Source organism: Danio rerio, chromosome 21 (assembly GCF_052040795.2).
Source record: "Danio rerio strain M-AB ecotype USA chromosome 21, GRCz13ab, whole genome shotgun sequence".
NCBI lineage: Eukaryota > Metazoa > Chordata > Actinopteri > Cypriniformes > Danionidae > Danio > Danio rerio.
In genome coordinates, this window is record NC_141041.1 from 14,412,501 (window position 1) to 14,427,977 (window position 15,477).

The 15,477-nt window shown below is 37.6% G+C and overlaps 3 protein-coding genes across 55 annotated transcripts in view; 1 reads left to right on the forward strand and 2 right to left on the reverse strand.

Moving 5' to 3' along the window:
* sptan1 (spectrin alpha, non-erythrocytic 1) overlaps positions 1-1,547 on the forward strand; it is a 67,561-nt gene extending 66,014 nt beyond the window's left edge. For all 50 annotated transcript variants that reach the window (XM_087299676.1, NM_001098488.2, XM_087299685.1 and 47 more), the window contains 4 exons: positions 309-362; positions 445-591; positions 856-1,003; positions 1,084-1,547. In XM_087299676.1, coding sequence (XP_087155802.1) covers positions 309-362; positions 445-591; positions 856-1,003; positions 1,084-1,209 — 475 coding nt within the window. In that variant the 3' untranslated portion in view covers positions 1,210-1,547. The remainder of the gene's footprint in view (positions 1-308; positions 363-444; positions 592-855; positions 1,004-1,083) is intronic.
* Positions 1-9,044, reverse strand: part of dync2i2 (dynein 2 intermediate chain 2) — a 9,409-nt gene extending 365 nt beyond the window's left edge. Inside the window, exons 1-10 of one of the 3 annotated variants that reach the window (XM_087300344.1) lie at positions 8,632-9,044; positions 8,300-8,551; positions 8,114-8,223; positions 7,881-8,038; positions 6,521-6,630; positions 6,272-6,439; positions 3,256-3,488; positions 3,021-3,178; positions 1,596-1,859; positions 1-632 (exon numbers count right to left, since the gene is read on the reverse strand). The exon at positions 1-632 is cut by the window's left edge and continues 365 nt beyond it. In XM_087300344.1, the coding sequence (XP_087156470.1) occupies positions 1,621-1,859; positions 3,021-3,178; positions 3,256-3,488; positions 6,272-6,439; positions 6,521-6,630; positions 7,881-8,038; positions 8,114-8,223; positions 8,300-8,551; positions 8,632-8,709 (1,506 nt within the window). In that variant the 5' untranslated portion in view covers positions 8,710-9,044 and the 3' untranslated portion in view covers positions 1-632; positions 1,596-1,620. 3 annotated transcript variants of the gene reach the window in all.
* Positions 9,045-10,011: 967 nt separating this feature from the next.
* On the reverse strand, positions 10,012-14,567 carry setb (SET nuclear proto-oncogene b). Of its 2 annotated transcripts, none has more exons than XM_087299184.1 (8): positions 14,279-14,540; positions 13,324-13,381; positions 12,517-12,659; positions 12,308-12,411; positions 12,098-12,211; positions 11,841-12,011; positions 11,617-11,755; positions 10,012-11,524 (listed from the first exon to the last, which is right to left on the reverse strand). In XM_087299184.1, the coding sequence occupies exons 1-8, from the start codon at positions 14,349-14,351 to the stop codon at positions 11,520-11,522; spliced, it is 807 nt and encodes a 268-aa protein (XP_087155310.1). In that variant the 5' UTR covers positions 14,352-14,540; the 3' UTR covers positions 10,012-11,519.
* Positions 14,568-15,477: the final 910 nt, after the last annotated feature.

The window sequence follows — 15,477 nt, forward strand, 5'->3', positions numbered from 1 at the left end:
GTGTGACCACAGCTTTAGTCTAAATCAGCTCTTTAATTTTGTTCAAAATGGCCGATTCATTTTTAACTGTCATTGAGAATGAATCGTCACACTCAATTAATTAAACCGATTTATTCAGTAATAATGCAGTGTTGCTCTAGGATGCTACTTTCATAAATATACACATCGTTAAAACCACATAATATAAATATAATTCACATTTATTTGTTATTTAATATTTTAACTATATTAACCCTTACCCTGATTTCATAACATATTCAACTGGATTAATTCACATTGACTGACTAGTTCTTGTTTCTATCTTCTAGAAACACTACAGGTGTAACAGAAGAGGCCCTGAAGGAGTTCAGCATGATGTTCAAGTAAGCAGCCCACTTATTATTTCACAATACACTGCTCAACTGAAAGTGCTAACTGAAAACGTGATGCGAATGTTTGCTTCAGGCACTTCGACAAAGAAAAATCTGGCCGTCTGAATCACCAGGAGTTCAAGTCTTGTCTGCGGTCTCTGGGTTACGACCTTCCCATGGTGGAAGAAGGAGAACCAGACCCAGAGTTTGAGTCCATCCTGGATATAGTGGATCCAAACAGGTGAGAAACATCATCTAAGGCAGCTTTCCCCATCTTTGTTCCTAAAGACACACCAACATACATGGATGTCTCCCTCATCTGACCCATTCATTTCAGGTTTCAAGTTTCTTCTAATGTTCTGTGAGTTAATTTGTTTGATAGGAAAGAGGTTGAAAATGTGTACTGTTGGTGTGCCCAACAGAGTTGGTAAACACTAACCTAAAGGATGAGCAAAATATTCAGTTTTATCTGTTGATAAGCTAACACCAATTTTGCTGGTTGCAGGGATGGAAACGTGTCCTTGCAGGAGTACATGGCTTTCATGATCAGCCGAGAAACGGAGAACGTCAAGTCAAGCGAGGAGATCGAGAGCGCTTTCCGTGCTCTGAGCGCAGAAAACAAACCCTACGTCACCAAGGAAGAACTCTACCAGGTACAAACCCAAGCCATTAATAGCTTGATCTCGTTTTAATGTTTGGTGTTGATCTTTGACGATGGTCATTGTGTTTGTAGAACCTGACAAAGGAACAAGCCGACTACTGCATTTCCCATATGAAGCCCTACCTAGACAGCAAGGGCCGCGAAATCCCATCAGCTTTCGACTTTGTGGAATTCACCCGCTCGCTCTTCGTCAACTGATTACCCGCCCCCTGCCTGCCAGTGACCAATCGGGACGCGTTTCCCCACCCCTCACAAGAACACACAGCCAAACTGCATGGATCTGAATTGAGAATTCTCTATAGCACCCAGTATAGCAATATCTGTATCTTGCTATCACTCTTAACCCCTGCGTATTTATCTGACACTTCCTCATGCTTCACTGACAATAGTGTAGTGGATCTGTCTGCATTTTATTGTGGTTGTTTTAGCTGTTAAGTGCTTTGCTTTGTTTAACAATCCTATAGAGAGGATATGCTGTAACATCGCTCACGAGACTGCAGTGTGCTTCAATAAACGCTACTGGTTATAACTGGAAAGAGTTGTTGGAGTTTTTATTTAACAGTGCAGATGCACAACTCTCAAACCTGATATTTTCAGTTCTCTTATGACTCAGTCTGCCACCTCGTTGGCCAGTTGCTCCAGCATTGCCGTCTCCTTGGCTCCTTGCTCCGTTAACTCCGCACTGAGCTGCCAGATGTTGACGCTGCCATCTGCATTGCCCACTGCCAGCAGATTTGTGTGTTTGGGGTTGAACTCCAGGCAATACGCCGGTTGACCTCCTGCATTCTGGTCAATCGTGGCCACTGGCCTCAAAGACCTCCGACCCAAATCAAACATTTGGACCAAACCTAACAGAGAAGAGGTAATGTTATTTTACATTTGACTCAAAAAAAGCCTGAATAGTATGACAAGTCACAGATTTTTGTCAGTTATTATAACCAAAAGAACACAAATGAAACTCTGGGTAGATAAAATGGTAAGTCATTAATAACCTATTGTGATTATTTTGTTGGACAGAAAAAAAAAAGATCTGAATTGGGTCAATAGCTGTTTCCATACAGTCATGCGAATTAAAGTTATGAGCAAAACTGGAACATCTCTTAAAACATTTGCGAATAAAGCTTAGTTTCCATCCAACAAGTTAAAGAAAACTAAATCTCCATTTCTTGATAAACTGGCACCAAATGACAAAAAGAAACATGGACCATAATATCGAACCAGTTTGTTGAGAGACTTTGCCTAAAAATCACAACTTTTTTGATAAGGTTGCTTTAATTTATTTGGTAAACCTGTTTCCAGTGTAGTTCATGCACATTATTATCTTGTGCATAAGAATTTACCAGCTATGATCCGAGGAAGGTCAAACCACAAATGAGCGGGAGGGCATTGGTTACCCATTGGTGCATGAGGACAATGATATAATCCCATCCATTCTAAGGCAACACACGGCTGTGTCCAAAATCACCCACTACTCGAGTAGGTGCTACATTTGAATTGACTACATGACCATTAGAAAAGTATGTTCTGTTTATGTTCATTATAAAAGAATATTCTGCTGTGAGACCCTGGGTCGAGTCAATCTTCAAGACAATGGTGTTTCTTTGTGGCAGTGCACTTTTTTTAGCAGGATTGCACTTGTTGTCACACTGCAAACATAGTTGAGGAACCTTGCTAAGAACATTATGAAGAGTTCAAGGTGTTGCCCTGGTCTCCAGATACTCTACATCTTCTCTAGCATCTGTGAGATATGCTGGATAAACCATTTCAATCCACAGCAGCTCCAGCAAACTACAAGACTTGAAGGATCTGCTGCGTTAATATCTTGGAGCCACAGGAAACCTTCAAGAGATTGCATCAGCGTGTTTATGCCATTTTAACCCAGGATGAGGGACCAAAAGCATAATAGGTGAGTGGTCATAATGATTTGGCTTTTGTGTATTTCAGCAGTTCTAATCAGTATTACTAATAAGTTTTCCCAAAAACGTATTCTTAAAATGGCAACATCTCACCTTGTCCTGTGACTGCAGCAAAGACTAGAGGGCGCGTAGGTGACCATCTCACCCCAAACACATATGAATCAGACACCCGTAGAGCCAGCAGAGGGCAAGGCTGCAGAACACTGTGTAGGTGAGCCAAACCATCTGTCCCGACACTTACAAACAGATTCCTGATGACAAACACTGGATGTTAAAGTGATCGCCAAAGAGTTTTACAGAATATATTTTCTAAATACCCATCGCTCACCTATGGAATGGTGAAAAGTGGACTGAGTGTATAGGGCCCCCTCGTGGTGAGAAAGAAAACTGCATTGGGGCCCGCAATATCACACTTTCGCCATCAGATGGCACTGCGGCAGCTGTCTCGCTGCTGAAGGAGCATTTGAGCACAAGACCTCCTTCTGAGCCCACCAAAAATGTGTCCAAATCCCAAGGGGAAAGTGCAACAGCCGTCACTCCAATAGTCAAGCTCCCTCGGGTCTTCAGGAAGAGAATTGTAATATTAGGGTGAAATGCAAATAAATCTGAGTATCTGTATTTGTTGAAAAAAAAAGGTTGCATTGTGAGATGAACTTATAGGAAATGTGTGATTTCAGTGTCTATCAGGGTCACGGCACCATATTTTTTTGAAAATTTCTGAACCTAAACTAGGAGAATTGTTATAAGCAGAATTCTTTATTGAGAATGTGTTGGTTGTTCTGCAGTAAACGGGCATCTCTTTAAAGAAGTGAAGGAATAGTCTACATGAGGTTAATTTGAGCAAATTTGTCCTATCTAATATTTATGTGTTATGGAGAACAGAGTTTATACAGAGAACTGACATGACAAGGTCTTGTATAGACTCTGAGGTTTCACCTGCCCTGAATGGCCTGAAACTGCCCTCACCCAGTTATTTATGGAGACAAATGCACAGTACGACTGTGCCCTTAGCATTTGTATTACTTTGGAATCTGCCAATGCAGGAAGGCAAAAGATTTATTGTCTCTCACACCTGGGCTGCTAGAGTTTTGAATGAAATTATATTTTTAAAAAGGCAAAGAATACTTTTCAGTGTTTTTGAATATTATTATTTTTTAATATTATTACCAAATTAATATTATTGTTCATTTGAAACTAGATAATATAGATTATATTTTCACAGACTGATGCATAAAAGTTACTCAAAAGCATTTTTTCTTTTTAATTTACCTAGATCACAATATATTGTAATGCAACACAAATCAAACTATTTATATTGTGGATATTTACATTATGTATTGTGTACAGTTGACTGGTAACTGACCATTACCAGTTTGTGAATATTAATGGACAGCCTTCACAAGTCAGCCCAGTAAAGTATGGGGTGCCTCAAGGATCTGTTTTAGGCCCTTTGCTGTTTACAATTTACATGCTACCTCTGGGAGACATTATTAGAAGATATGGGATCAGCTTTCACTGCTATGCAGATGATACTCAATGATATATTTCAACTAAACCTGATGAGATGTCTGAACTGTCTAAGCTAACTGAGTGTATTAAAGATGTTAAAGACTAGATGACCAACAATTTTCTTCTCTTAAACTCAGACAAAACAGAATTATTACTTATTGGGCCTAAATCCTGTACACACCAGATCTCGCAACTCGGTCTACAATTAGAGGGATAAAAAGTTAGTGTTAGCTCTACTATAAAAGATCTGGGTGTCATATTAGACAGCAATTTAACTTTTGACAATCATATATCTCATGTCACAAAATTGCTTTCTTTCATCTGAGAATTTTCGCTAAGTTACGAGGTATACTATTCATCTCAGATGCAGAAAAGCTAGTTCATGCTTTTATGACTTCCAGGCTGGATTACTGCAACGCTCTATTTGTTGGCTGCCCAGCATTCTCTATTAACAAACTTCAGTTAGTACAAAATGCAGCTGCAAGAGTTCTTACCAGGTCTAGAAAATATAATCATATCACCCCAATTTTATTCTCCTTACTCTGGCTGCCTGTTAAGTTTCGTATTAAATTTAAAATATTGCTTCTTGCATATAAAGCTTTAAATAATCTAGCTCCTTTTTATCTAGCCAACCTTCTGTCTCGCTCCAATCCAACTCCCTCTTTAAGATCTCAAAACTCAGGGCTCCTGGGAGTACCTAGAATAGCAAAGTCAAGTAAAGGAGGTCAAGCCTTTTCATTTATGGCTCCTAAACTCTGGAATAGCCTTCCTGATGACGTCCAAGGCTCAGACACACTCTCCCAATTTAAAACTAGATTAAAGACCTATCTGTTTAGTAAAGCATACACTCAGTGCATCACTTAACGGGTTTCAACACAGGTTACTGCATCTTGTTTATATACACTATGAACAGCAGCTACGCTAATTATTCTCTTTATTCTCCATTTCCACCTGGGGATACTCTTCCCGAGGCCCTCAGACTATGCAGAGTCACTTTATTGATCCAAGACCAGCGACGAGATAAATCCAAGGTTTCCATATCCTGGACCAGCCGTATCCTGAGCAGCTGCTGTGGTGGTCATGTGATTCTTGTGACGCTCCATGGACAGACGAGTCTTCGCTAAGGTCCAGCTTCCAGTCTCCGCCGCTGAGACTGCATCTCTGCACAAGACGTTTGGCCAGCAAAGAAATTGAAATGGTCGTGCCCAACTGAGTCTGGTTTATCTTAAGGTTTTTTTTTCTTCACTTTCACCAATTGGTAAAGTTTTTTTTCCCCTCTCTGCTGTCGCCACTAGCTTGCATAGTTTGGGATCGGTATAGCTACGCATAGATGGATTTCCTCTTCAGTGTTTAGGCCCTCAGTAGTGATTATTAAACCACACTGAACTGAGCTGAACTGAACTTAAAACACTAAATACCGAACTACACTGTTCCAATTTACTATGACCTTTTATGTGAAGCTGCTTTGACACAATCTACATTGTAAAAGCGCTATACAAATAAATGTGAATTGAATTGAAAATTAAATATGGGGTTTATGCTTTAATATTTTGATATCTATTAGAAATCTATTTATAAAACTCCGCCCTGATGTAATAACAAATTTAGAATCTTAAAAAAATAATATATAATTAAAAAAAAAAAGTACCATGCTGATAGTCTAGTAGTCAGTGGCCGACATATCAGGCACCCTGAGTTCAAGTCCAGATTCTCTTAGACTTTTCCCAATCCCATTACCCCTCTCTTCTCCAACTTTAAGTACCAATGTAAAATTTAACCTAATATTGTGCATATAAATTATGAATGTTATTCCACGACTATTTTATGACACTCACCTTGCTAGCTGCTCCACTTTGAGGCATTTGCTGTCGGACAAGAGCATATCCAGAGCTCAAGAGGAGTTTGGCTTCAGATCCGTCTATTGTCCACAACAGGACTCTTCCTCCTGAACCGGCACTGAGTACAGAAAACTCTCCTCTGCGAGCTCCTGGGACCCAGTTTATCTGTACATAAAGACAAACTCTGCATTAGTTGATGACGTATTTATCACATCACTGTCATAAACTATTTTACAGGTTTAGTACCTGATATACTGGTTCACGGTGGGTATCGGCAGACATGCCAGTCTGAGCCAAAATGAGGTCCTGTGAGCGACTTGTGTCCCAAACTACCACCTCACCACTGTACAAACCCCCTAATACCACAGTAAAGAGAACCGGAGGAAATTTAATTAGTTAATTTAATTAGCAAACAATATTTATTTGTGCCTAATTACTGAGGGAGTGGCTCATTTGAACAATCCATAATATGAGAGTACTGTAGGTTTAAAATAATAGGTTTTCTTAGGACTTTACTCTGCGTAAGCATGCTTAAAATATTTATATTTGTTAGAAAAAACATATATTTTTAAATTTAGATTTTTTTTACTTGTTTTTTTTCTTTTTAACCTTGACAGTTTGAGGTTTCCAAAAAGATAACCAAGGTTGTATTTACTTTAAAAATCAACAACTAATAATTACAATTTCAAAAAAGTTTTTTTTCTTTTATCATGTTTAAAGGGTTTATTTACCACTGTGGTTTGTCACTTACATCAATAGATTGCACATCACTACTATTGACTATCTTAAATGTTAAAAACAATTGTATTGTTTGCTTTTTGTATAATTGAACTACAGTGCTCAGCATAATTAAGTACACACAATTTTGAAAATGAATACTTTTATCCATTTCCCAGTGAATATAGGCAATGTATTTTGGTGCATTTAAACAAAACAGATTAAACAAAACAGATATATTTAATAAAATATCATTTTAGTCACCAAACATATTTAGAAAATGAAAAGTTAATACAATTAAAGTCAAGCAAAATATTGCAAAAATTAATTACAACATACAAAATTTCAACTTAATTTTTTTTTGCTTTTGCTTCTTGATTTTATCTCTTTTTTAAATATGGATTTAAAACTTTTCTGTAAAATATAAATTTAGGTCTACTAGTTTTTGGAGTGTTATCGTAGTTATTTTGTTAGATAAGCTCCAGGTTTGGCTTTAGTATTGACTAATGCATATCCACAAATATTGTACAGCTTCCTATTAAAAATACAAATTCAAAAGAGAGCTTTGTGAGGAATGGACTTGTATATGCTGAGCACTGTACGAAAAATTTAACAATGGCCAAAATGTGTGATTTTATGTAAAACTTTCTTCAGAAAAAATTTTCAGATTTGCTTTTCCCCCCTTCTATTTTGAAATGATCATAAAAAAGAAATAAATCATAAAATGATTGATTAACCATTTTTAAAAAGCAAATGCTAAGTCACAGTAAGATGTTTTCCAATTTTAGACTTTCAAATATTTTTTTTCCCTTAAAAGATTTTTTTTTTTTTAGACATAAGTTTGTGAGAGATGTTTTTTCTTTTCTTTAAAAGAAATGTGTGCCCATACCAGCTACAACAGACGGTCTCACAGGATGAAAGCACAAACACATGACCGGTGTGGCCACATCTATGATCACATCTGGCCGCTTTGGGTTTAGGTTCTGCCGGTCCACGTTCCATGTGCACACACAAGCCTTCTCATTGCTCCAATCGCCATCATCCACACTAATCCCAGAAATACAACATTTAACACAAACCCTTAAAAAATCTTGTACTTTTTAATATACAATAAACTGTTACCGGCCAAATCCACAGGCTATGACCGAACCAGTGCAGTTCCAGGACACACTAGTGACTTGCAGACTCTTTTCCTGAGCATCAACATGCTGAAGACGGTACATGCAGGATACCTGTGCAACAAATCACAACTGTGAATATCATGAAAGCAATTATTAATACTTTAGTTAAGCATATAAATGATCTCACAGACTCGTTTTGTTCCTCCCAGTTCACTTCAAACCCATCAAAAGCATGACTCTTGGAGTTTTTCACCAGTTCTCTGATAACCACATCTTCAGCTCTACGCATGAAGTCCAACAAACCAGGAAAGTCTGTTAGATCTCGGTCTAATGAGAGAGTTTGGCCGCTCTGGTCTTGTGTTTGGGTGCCGTTTTCTGACACATCTTTGGCTTGTGTTTCAGTCTCTGTTGTGTGAACTGGACGAGTTTGACAGCTTCTCTGGGAAAGAAATATCGCAAACACATCACACTAAAGGACTGATATTTCGTCAGCTTCAAGGTAAGCAAACGTCAACTTACTGATTCTTGTGTTTGCTGATGTGACTTTCTCCATGTCGATTCTGCACCAACTAAATCAAGCGTTTCGTCTGTAAACATGTTCAGGCTTTAACAGTAAGCGACATTAAACTATTTAATCTTTATATCGAATATAAAACGGCATTAGTCTTTGTTAACAAATCTAACATTAACGTTAAATGACTAACTACATCGTCAAAGTTAGCTAGGAGCTAGCGACTATTTTCATAAAGAAAAACAGTTTTTCTCCACATGGGTGAATTTTTATGTTCGTTAAATCAAAATATGCTTCTCCAATTTGTGAAACACTTATTAAAACAGTTGTATAGCTATTATTACAATATTGTATTGTGTTTGGTCATTAGAAACGCCGAGCACGGTCTTGTGTCATTGTCCTGGATGTGATATCCGTAACTGCGCTCCCATGGATACGGTGAGCCAATCGATGATCGGCTACCCGCTCTGCGTCACTAGTGTTTGCATCTTATTGGTCAACCTATTTTCAGCGGTCTCGCGTTGATATTACATAAAGGACCTTTTGTAGTGGGTTATTTTTTCGAAAAGGAAGCTTTAACGTTATTGATCGAGTGATAGGCACTGTCGCCTCACAGCAGGAAGGTTGCTGGGTCAGTTGGCATTTGTTTGGAGTTCGCATGTTCTCCCCATGTTCGCATGTTCTCCCCGTTTTCCGAGTGGTCTGGTTTCCCCCAACAGACCAAAAACATGCGCTATAGGTGAACTGAATAAACTAAATTGTCCGTAGTGTGAGTGAGTGCATATGTGTATACGTGTTTCCCAGTGTTGGGTTGCAGCTAGATGGACATCCGCTGTGTAAAACATATGCAGGATAAGTTGGTGGTTCATTCCGCTGTGGAGACCCAGGTTGAATAAAGGGATTGAGCTGTAGGAAAATCAATGAATAAACTTTTTAACAGACTGGTAAGTTAGGCAACAGAATGTTGAATGCTGACACTAACATGAGATTTTGCCTTAACACAAAATGTGACCCCTTCTTTGCCAATATTACTAATCACTGAACACTAAGATGTCGACTCTAAACTCGTGTAAGTATATACAATGCAACTAAAAATACACAGCTTTTTTTCTTTGCATAAGCATGTTTAAATGTTCTCAGTATGACTTCACATTTGCTTTTAATTTTTTAAAAATAAAAAGGGAAAAAAGCTAGTCTGAAATATTTTACTGAGAAAAATCATACATAAGATTACACATTTGACCATTACTATATTACTTTGTCTTGTCATTTTAGATAAATTATACAAAACAAAACCTATTCAAATATTTTAATGTTTATGATAGTGATAAGTAGTGATGTCATTACAGTTCATCATAAAAGGTGTATGTGAACGACAGACAAAACAATTTTATTAATATTTAATTAACGGTTTTAATAAAAACTAGTACAGAATGTTGACTTCGCCATGAAACCCCACATCTAATATATTCACATTTTCTTGACTGTCTTCATCAATATTACTGAACACAAAAATGTCAACTCTCTTATATACAAGTATAAAATGCAACTAAATATGTTTAGCCTTGCCACTTCTATAAAAATGTCTACAAAATGTTTACTGATTAAACTGATTTCCATTGTTTTCCACATACTTATCCAATTCACTTGGTATATTAAAATATTTACTGTAATCACACCAAGCAGAATCTATATAAATAAACAACTTCTACATGATGTGAATCAGTAACCACATTTATAGCAGAATGATGATTATAGCGTATTGATCAATCTGAGATGAACATTTCCCTGTAACTGTATTTGCATAAATAAGCATAACAGCATTATCTGGCTCTAGCTATATTTCTAAAGCTCTAATTTGAGGTGTAAGAACATAAGGTGAACATTAACCCAGCAGTCATAATTCAAATGTACTAGAATTCAACTCGTCTAAATTGCCAATAACAGTTACATAAAGCACAACCCTTTCTAAAGACAGACTGTGCTCTAAATGTACCGATTTGTTGATCTCCAGTAAAAAACAAAACAAAAGCAAGTGGAGAAAAGACAAGTTGTAGATGTCTTTAAGATTCTACAGGCTTTATTATCTCATTTAAATAATCCTTTAATTAGCCAAGCTCAAAATTACAAGAGGAAGTTTTTTTGTGTTTTGTTTTTATTAAAAATGTTTCAAACCTCATGGGTGTCTGTAAAACATTACAATGAAAATTCAATCAACATAAACCCAAATGTTGATGTGTCAAATGCCCACTCGCCCCACCCGAACCCATTGAACTGTCAACAATAATAACTGCCATACCCTGATATTGACCCCAAAACATTTACAAGAGGTGACAGGAGCTAGCTGGTGCTTTCCTTTTGTCCAATATATCACATAGGAAAAACAGTGTCAACTCTTTGGGGCCCACCTCTGCATTAAAGAAAATATACAAAACAAAAAGAAAAGAAAACAGTGGGAAGGTATGTACGCTATGATTAGATCACTGCACCATGGCTTATTACTTCAACTCACAACCATTCACAGAGAAAGAAAATCTTTATATACTTAATATATAAACTGCTATTTACTTCAGTTTAGTCTACAGAGGATGACGTGCAGATTGTTAATTTTGTCTTTGGAGATGGTTGTAATTAAAGATGAGACGCAAGAGGCTTCAGCAACGAGATGCCACTAGTTTTCCAATGCAGGTACTGAATGTCCAGGGAATTAACTGGGTTTTGACATGGTCAGGACAGGAGAGGCTTCAGTAGAACAGAAGATGGAGCACAAACAAAAATAAAAATAAAAAAAGAAAGCTTTTTTTTTTGCTCCCGTGGTTGGAGGATGACTTCAAAAAGGAAAGAACAGGTACACGTGTTGGAATAGGTCCTTAGTTGCCTTTAGTCATCCTCTCCATCATCCTGCAAAAAGAAAACATGTTAGATTTACACTTAAACTACAGTATCTGCAAATATCAGATTGAAGTCTAAGCTTGTATAAACTCTCACCTCACCATCTTCTCCCTCATCCTCCTCTTCATCTTCCTCTCCATCATCCTCATCCCCCTCTTCATCGATGTCCTCCAAACCTTCCTCCTCTTCCTCGTCGTCTTCCTCCTCACCTTCACCCTCCTCTTCATCCATATCAGGGACCTGAGCAGAATGGGAGCTCATTAAAACACAATCTGACTTGCATTTATGAAAGTGTAAATCAGTCTTAATCAATAATCATTCATACCAGGTAGTACTGCAGAGGGTTGGGCCAGATGTCATCTTTAATGACCTCTCCGAGTTCGTCAGCGCCTGCGTCGGAGTGATCGGTGAACCAGGTGAAGAAGCTCTCTGGCTCTTCATGTTGCCTTTTCTTCCCTGCCTTGTTCGGTGTCTGTCCAGTGCGCTTTGTCAGGTCCTGCATCAGAGAATTGATTAATAGAGAACCAACTTTATGAGCTAAAACGGTCTTCAATATAATAATAATAATAGTTGTTAACTCACTTTTCCAGCCTTCCATTTGATTTCAGTGGATTTTGAAGACGGGTCACCGCTCTCATTCAAATGGAACTCTTTTGAGAAAACTTTGTTTTCAAAGTAGGGATTTTCATCAAAGTACTGCAGAACACAATTATCGGTCAGTTGTTGTTTTATTATTTTTAAATGGTTTTATTGCGTTAGTATTACACTAGGCCTGATGAAAACCACACTTACAAAATCTATTCTGTAACCTGATTTGATGTCCTCAAACTCTGTGACCTCCACTCTGGTCAGGTAATGAAGCGCTTCTTCATCCTCCTCACCGAGCAAGGCTGAGACTATCAGTCAAAAACAACGTATAAGAACCCAGATATTACCATATTTAACCACACAAAAGATAAAATTATGCCCCAAGATTTAAAATGAGTTATATTCCCTCTCACCTTGTGGATGGTTGACGAATGTTGTGACCCAGAAGTTTGGAATTTTGGCTATGAGTTCTGATCTCTTCTGGAAGAATGGCTGACGTAGCTTATTGTACTTCTGCTCTACTTTTAAAATTTCCTCACTTGCCTGCTCATTCAATCTGTGAAAAGAAACAAACACCAAGATTAATACGCTTAATTTGACCCTTTTTGTCTTCAGATATATTTTATGACCTTTTCAACATTTAGGATAATAAATATGCATATAAAAATTCAACAAGCCGTTGTTGCAAAGCAGTGTGCCAAATTTACACTAAACATTTGTGACGACAATTTTATTAAGGCAGATGTGCAAAAAAATTTATTTGAATACATACTGTAATACCTCATTTGCCCAGCTAGCCTCTAGTGTTTTTACTTACATTTACACAAAAGACAGATGCTTGCATCTCAAGTAATTTGATACACTGATGGCATATTTCATATGAGTTCATTTTTCCTAACAACGCAAGCACCATTTGAATTTCAGGAAAACATACTATAGACTTTTCCCACACCATTTCTATTTAAAAGCAATTGTTTACAGTTTCAAAGATTACTCAACATTGCTGAGAAAAATAAAACAAAGGTAAACACCCTTTTTTAAATTATATACTTTGGATTTTTATTATAGGAACCTTTCATAACTAATGATATAGGTCTATAGTATATGATATGTTTATATGCAATTTTCATAATGTGACATTACACTGAACGCTGTGTGGGTTTATGAACAATGCAAAAGTGCACTTACAAACTATAGTTGAGCAGCACTGGCAAACTTACCTGTCAATTTCATTCTGTACTTCATCAATGTGTTCAATAGCCTCCTGTTGCTCTTTTTCTGAAACGCAATAAAACGGGGGAGAAAAATTACAATTGTGTCAAATGCACGTGCATTCCTCGTGTAAACTAAAACAAAAGATCGACTTTACAAGCTACACGCAAACAGCTCAATATAAATAAACAAAGTAAACACGATGTATAGACTAGAGGTGCACTTAGCGAAACAAAGCAACGCTATCTTTAGCCGATCTGGGTTAAACCCACAACGGAAAGGTAAAAGTGAAAGCGAGGTGTACCGCCGGGCGACCAGCTCAATCCGGTGCAGTTTCAGCAGCTGCTGCGCAAGGCCGCGAGGTTTAAACGGAGGAGGAGGCCACGCGCTGGGCCACATTTACCGTCCTCACAATGAAACAGACAATACGACCCTGCATTAGAAGTTATGTCGGAATAAAACGTGATTTAAAATCACTAAAACACGTCTACAGCTACTTGCGATACAGCGGCAGCGTGGTTTTCTGACACATGCGGGAACGGCGTGTGATGGCGCGGAGACACAATAACCAGTTAGCATATTAGCACAAAACAACATAACGCACAAATAACACGACTCGCTTTGGTTTTAAAAACACAGCCTTGGTCCCCTTACCAGATAAAACCCACCGGTAAACTATAATTTTTATTACCTACTAACGGCGCAAGAGCTCAATGTTCGTCGCGCGTGGCACAATGAAGCCGCCGCGCGAGGAAACATCATGGCCTCCGGTGCGCGCGACATCCTTTAGCTGAAATTCCCTCGCAAAAAACGACTTATATTGCATTGAATTAACATTAATTCAGGTCCAAATTAGGTTAAAATAATTATGTAATAAATACTTAATAGTGAAATTCATGCATTAAACGCATTTGGTTTAAGTTTCTGGAAATGGCGGTGCGCAGGAGGCCGCCATTACTTTACCCGAGGTCTCGTCCGCTCCGTCGTGATTCGAGTTCTGCTCCTTTCGGCTCACTTTCGCCGCCGAGGCCGACATTATTTCCCAACAGCCGAGGATTTGCTTTCTTACTCCTGAAACAAAAGCTCCAAAACGTCCTCCTCCGCTCAAGAAAAGCGAAAGAAGGGGAAATAAAGTTGGTTCGAGCTCAGTTTAGAAGTGCGAATATCACAACGTGTGTTGCGCTTCCCCTCCACACATACAACACACGCACACTCAATGAGAGATGCGTATCAGAGCGCGCGCCTCCTCTTTTCTGACACCCGCCGCTGCGCGCCCCCTCCGGCAGCAACGAGAACGCGCTTCAGGAGAAGAAAGAGACACGCCCCCTCTTTAGTTTTGGGCGATAATAACAATAAAACATTATAATAGTTTGGGGTTGACATGAAATCAATGATTTTGAATGAAAACCTCATCCTTAGCATGGCTGCATTTATTTGAAAAATCCAAAAATAAATAAACACAGCAGGAATAGTAATACTATGAATATGAATATGTTTATATTTGTTCATACCTGAACAGTTGAACTTCAGCATCACAAAATTGCAATAAACCTATTCAGATAAATTTTATTTATTCAAAAGAATCTAATGTTAATATAATTCCATAAAGTTCTGATAATTTTCAAATAAAAGTATTGCTATTTAGAGCATTCCTCTGTAAATGTTTGTTGGACAGATACCACGTTTTCTTATGTTGTGATTGAAAGTATTGATTTCTGTTTTGTCTAAAACAAATATAAACAAATTTTAGTTTTTTTAAATAAAATAATAAGAATTCAAATAAATATAAATTATAGAATAAAAATAAATACATAAAAATTATAAACCTTTTACCTCTTTTAGTCTTTTTTTTAGATCAGAAGAACTATAATCCATAAATCAAAAAAAAAGAAAACAATAAAATAGTTTTACTCAAAATATACATGACAAAAACAAAGAAACAGAGTAATATATTATCCTTTGGGTACTTTAATGTTCTAATGTTCCCCTTCGCATTTTATTAAGTGTCATTTTAAATGTCACCTGATGTGACTTCAACAAGGTCACAAAGTTCATTCATTAATTAACTGACCTCATTATGCTTACATGTTGCCTAATTCCAAGATCATTTTACATACAAAGCGCGTGGCTGTGCGCGTCTCCGAGCCGGTAACACATACGTC